We start from the raw sequence: 4,482 nt of genomic DNA, 5'->3' as shown, positions 1-4,482 counted from the left end.
TGTTGCATTGTGGTAAACTGTGGTCAATGACATGAGACAAAGTATATGTGAACTGCTGTATGGAAAGTGAATTTGCTCTGTAAATCTTCACCCAAATAAAAACAAACAAACAAACAAAAAGATTACACACACACACACACAAAAAGAGAAGTAACCATGCCCAGAGAGATGGGTGGGATCATTTATGTATGTTAGAAAGACCCTCAGGTCACAATGAAGAGCAAGGATCAGTTGTTTAGAAGACAGCTTACCTAAGACCATAGAAAGTAAGAAGAAAAGGAAGTTGTAGACAACAAAATGGAAACTAAAAGTAGGGTTGGAACCAAGCAGTCTGCCAGGATGTTCCACATTAAGGTACTGGGAATAATAACATCACCTTCTCTGACTCTGGCCAGGACTTTTTTCAAGTGTGTGTGTGTGTGTGTGTGTGTGTGTGTACTGGAGCTTTGCAGGGTGCCTCATTTCTGAGAGTGCTTATAAGAGATGTAGTAGAAGATGTAAACATTCCTAGAAATGATGTGGGAACTAAACAAAAGTCACTAATGAGGTCCAGGGAGAAGAGGCAGGCTGCTCAACCATCTCGAAATCAAAGCTAATACTACAGCATTTAATCCCTGACAACACACCTGTGAGGCAGAGATTATGAGCTCTGGTGGCATAGTGCCTAAGGCATTTGACTGCTAACCAGGAAGCTGGTGGTTCAAACCCACCAGCCAATCCTCAGAAGGAAGACTGGGCAATCTATTTCTATAGAGATACAGCCTCGGAAACCCAAGGAGGGGTTGCTATGAGTCAAATTGACTCAACGGCAGTGAGTTTTTGGTTGTATAGATCTCCAAGTGGCAACATATACCCAAACGCCAGGAGTAAGCATCTCCTCTCTAAGCAGGCAAAATCTGATTGCCAGAATCTCACCATGGCCATATTCACCAACACCTGGAGCTTCTTCCAGCTTCCCACTGGGCAGGAGGACTGTAGGGGAGTTATTGGCCAAATTGGATTGAATCCTGGCTTCACTTTCAAGCTGGCAATAACCTCTCTTAATCTTAGTTGCACTCTTTGTAAAATGTTAATAATAATCTCTGCCTCACAGGTGTGTTGTCAGGGATTAAATCCCATAGTATACATGAGGCATGTATCCTGACACAAGGTAACTGTTCAGTAAATGAGAGTTGTCATTCCTTCAGGCATTTTGCCAAATGGGCCACCTAACCTTATATAATGGAGTGAGTCAGAGCAGGGGTCTTGGGGAGACTTTGGGGTTACAAGTGAAGGCTGCACAAAGGATTTCTAAATGGTTAACAGGCAAATGGGTACTATGTGAACCTCTATTTGGGGCTATTTATTAAAGAACTGAGGATTGCCCCACTCCTCTTTTCAAGTCAGACTTCACAAAAGTCATCCCAACACAGTGGCGTCAGGAAACAGGAGGGCTATACGGCAGCTTAGCAAATTGTCTCTGGGTCAATTGGAATAAGGGAGGCCTGGGGCCAGGGAAGAGCTTTGGTAGTGCAGTGCCTAAAGTATTTGGCTGCTAACCAGAGGTTGGCAGCTTAATCCCACCGGCTGCTCGGTGGAAGGAAGATGGGGCAATCTACTTCCATAAAGATTTACTAGTTTGGAAACTCAATGGGGGTCGCTATGAGTCAGAATCAATTCGATGGCAGTGAGTTGGATTTGGTTTTTTGGGGCCAGGGAACCACATACACTATTCACTGAGATCCCTCCCAAGTTACTGTTCAATCAGTTTCAACCTTGTCCTCAGACACAGACAACAGGAAATGGCATTTTTCAACATCTCAATGACAGGAACCTAAAATCTTAGAAATAGAGGACATCTAAATGTATATAACTTTAAACAGTGGATTTTTACTTAGAAAAAGAAAGATTCCGCAGTCTCCAGATTTTCCATTATATCGTAGTTCTCATGATTGACCAATAGATGGCAGCATTAGAGAGAGCAGCGACATTTGTGCGGCAACCCTCCACACTAAAGGGAGGAAGGAAGAGCAAGCAAAGGAAAGAGGTGTGGTGGTCAGGCAAGATGGAGCCACCTTTTTCCAAGTGTGTGCTACATGACTGGCTCTTTGCTGAGTGCCTTACTGTGAAATGACCACACTGAGTCAGGTGTTAGCCCTATTTTACATAAAAGGAACCCAAGCTGACAGTTTATGACCCTTTTCTGTGGTCACAAAAAGCTAGCAATTGAGGGGGGATGGTACGCACATGCAAACCCAGATATGTCTATATCCATTTTCCCTCACCTCATTCAATTTCCATGAGGAGATGGGTTGGGAAGGGCGACCAAGCCAATCTCCACCCTGTCCCTCTGCCCACCCCCTCAAGTCATCCCCGAACACTTGCTCTGGCTCTCCCTCACTATCAACCAAAGTGTGCTCATAACTTCGTTGAGGACCAATTTCAGACCATTCCACTCCTGTAAGAGGTGTGTACCAACTTTGCCCAGCCACCTCATTCCCTTTCTCCTGCCCTTCAGCACTAACCAGTTCTCTAGGCTGCCATGACTCAAAGTGTGGTTCGTGGACCAGTAGTGTCGGCATCACTTAGTTAGAAACGCAGAATCTCCAGCCCTACCTCAGACCTACTAAATCTGCATTTTAATAAGATTCCAAGAAGAGTAGTGTGTACACTAAAGTTTGAGAAGCATTAGGCTAGCTCACCTCCTTACATGTCTCTGGTCACAGCTAGTGAGTAAGGTTTCTGGGTTTCCAGAGGCACCAAACCATGCAGCAAATGCCAGCCTGCTCATTAGTATCCACATTAGGAAGTTAATGGTTTTAAGGCATGTCCTTCAATATCAGGAAAGGGATATCTAGTCTTTTCCTCAACTAATTCCCACCCAGTTGTAGCTCTGAACAATGAGCCAGCAGGCCTGGCTGCAAAGGCCTGGGAAGCCAGAGGACTGCTCCTGGCCAATAAATGAGTCATCAGCAAGGCTAAGGGAGTGAAACTGTTGCCCTGGGTCCCACAGGAAGAAGAGAGCTGTGCTGAGGCAATGATGTGACATTGGGGTGATCTAGTGGAAAAGCAGTGGTGGAACCATCTTATCAAGAAACAAGGAAGTGGAGGCCTTGTAAGGAGATCTGCTTTCTATCAGGCACGCACAAGTATTCCTCCCCTTAGATCAGGTTGGACCCGGAATGGGCTGACCAGAGGCCACAGCATCCCTGGGCTAGATGAGGGTCCAACAGTGGAATTGCCTGGGCTCCCATGCAAACCTTTGCCCCCCTCTCCCCTGGCCCCCGATGACTTACTTGTGATTCCTCTTTTCTTACCTAAGAATCCTATGAAATAATAGGCGTTATTTGGCTTTCCTCCTAATGCCCCTAAAGACTGTGGCATCTTAAAACACTCCTAGAGGGAAAGAGAATGCAAGATTCTCAACTCACTTGTGGACTGCTGCTCACGGATCTCTGTGCTCACATGGAGGTGTGATGGACAGGTAGCAATGGGCTTGGGAAAAGGAGCAACTTACTTTGAATGCATCAACATAGACTGGGTTGATTTGGTTTATGCCCAGGCGAAGGGGCACAATGAGCAGCAGGGGTTTCCAGACTGGGCAGCATGCAGAGGTGCTCTTACTCTGGCTGGAAGCACTTGGAACATCTGGGAGGATTTCACTGGCTGTGGCAGCACTCGAGGGAAAGACACAGCACATTTTTTCTAGGAACAAAAGGAAAGAAAACTAGGTAGATAAGAGGAATCTATCCAGCCTTACAACAGACTCCAAAGAGAATGCTAAGAGGGGGGTGGGGGACTCACATGATATGCCCTGCCTGGAATGCCCTCCATCCTGCCAATCAGGGAGCAGCTTTTCCCACCTCTTCCAAGAAGCCTAGATCACTCTTCTACCTTCACCCTCTTCTCTTCATTGGACACTTGCTTAGTTCTGTCAGATATTATGGGTTCACTGAGACAATCTCATTTCTCTATTAGTCTGTTAGGGCCTTTGAGACAGGACTGTATCTTTAAATTTCTCCAACTCCATGGCTGGGAACCCAAGACTCATCAAGGATTTAAAAAAAAAAAATTGTCATTCAGTCAGTTCTGACTCATGGGGCCTGCACTAAAGACCTATTGGCAGCTTAACTGATAATACTCACATTGGGTGTCCTGCAGGGAAAAGGTCTAATACCTCACTGAGGGGGAGCAAGGACTCTCATTATTTTCCACCTTTCAGAAAGCTGAAAGGGAAGAGGAAAACTGGCACAGAGGATGATTAACCAGAGGTCTGTGCTCCCTTAAAGAGTCTCTGGGTGGTGCAAATGGTTAAGCGCTGGGCCAACAAACTGAAGCAAGTGAAACCCTGGCAGTTTGAACCTACCCAGAGGTACCCTAGAAGAAAGGCCTAGCAACTTCCTTCCAAGAGGTAGCAGCCATGAAGACCCACTCGAGTGCAGTTCTACTCTAAAACACATGGGATAGATGGCAAATGGTTTGGGTTTTTTTTTTTTTTTTTTT

General features: G+C 45.7%; 1 protein-coding gene across 1 annotated transcript in view; it reads right to left on the bottom strand.

Annotated features, from left to right (window-relative positions):
• Positions 1–4,482, bottom strand: part of ATG4A (autophagy related 4A cysteine peptidase) — a 29,833-nt gene that overhangs the window by 10,480 nt on the left and 14,871 nt on the right. The window contains exons 7-8 of the mRNA XM_007952424.2: positions 3,497–3,684; positions 3,297–3,375 (exon numbers count right to left, since the gene is read on the bottom strand). Coding sequence (XP_007950615.2) covers positions 3,297–3,375; positions 3,497–3,684 — 267 coding nt within the window. The remainder of the gene's footprint in view (positions 1–3,296; positions 3,376–3,496; positions 3,685–4,482) is intronic.

This window comes from Orycteropus afer, unplaced genomic scaffold (assembly GCF_000298275.1).
Source record: "Orycteropus afer afer isolate SDZICR_OR568_19922 unplaced genomic scaffold, OryAfe1.0 scaffold00336, whole genome shotgun sequence".
NCBI lineage: Eukaryota > Metazoa > Chordata > Mammalia > Tubulidentata > Orycteropodidae > Orycteropus > Orycteropus afer.
The sequence above is the reverse complement of the archived record's forward strand: the minus strand, read 5'-3'. Positions and strand labels throughout refer to the sequence as shown.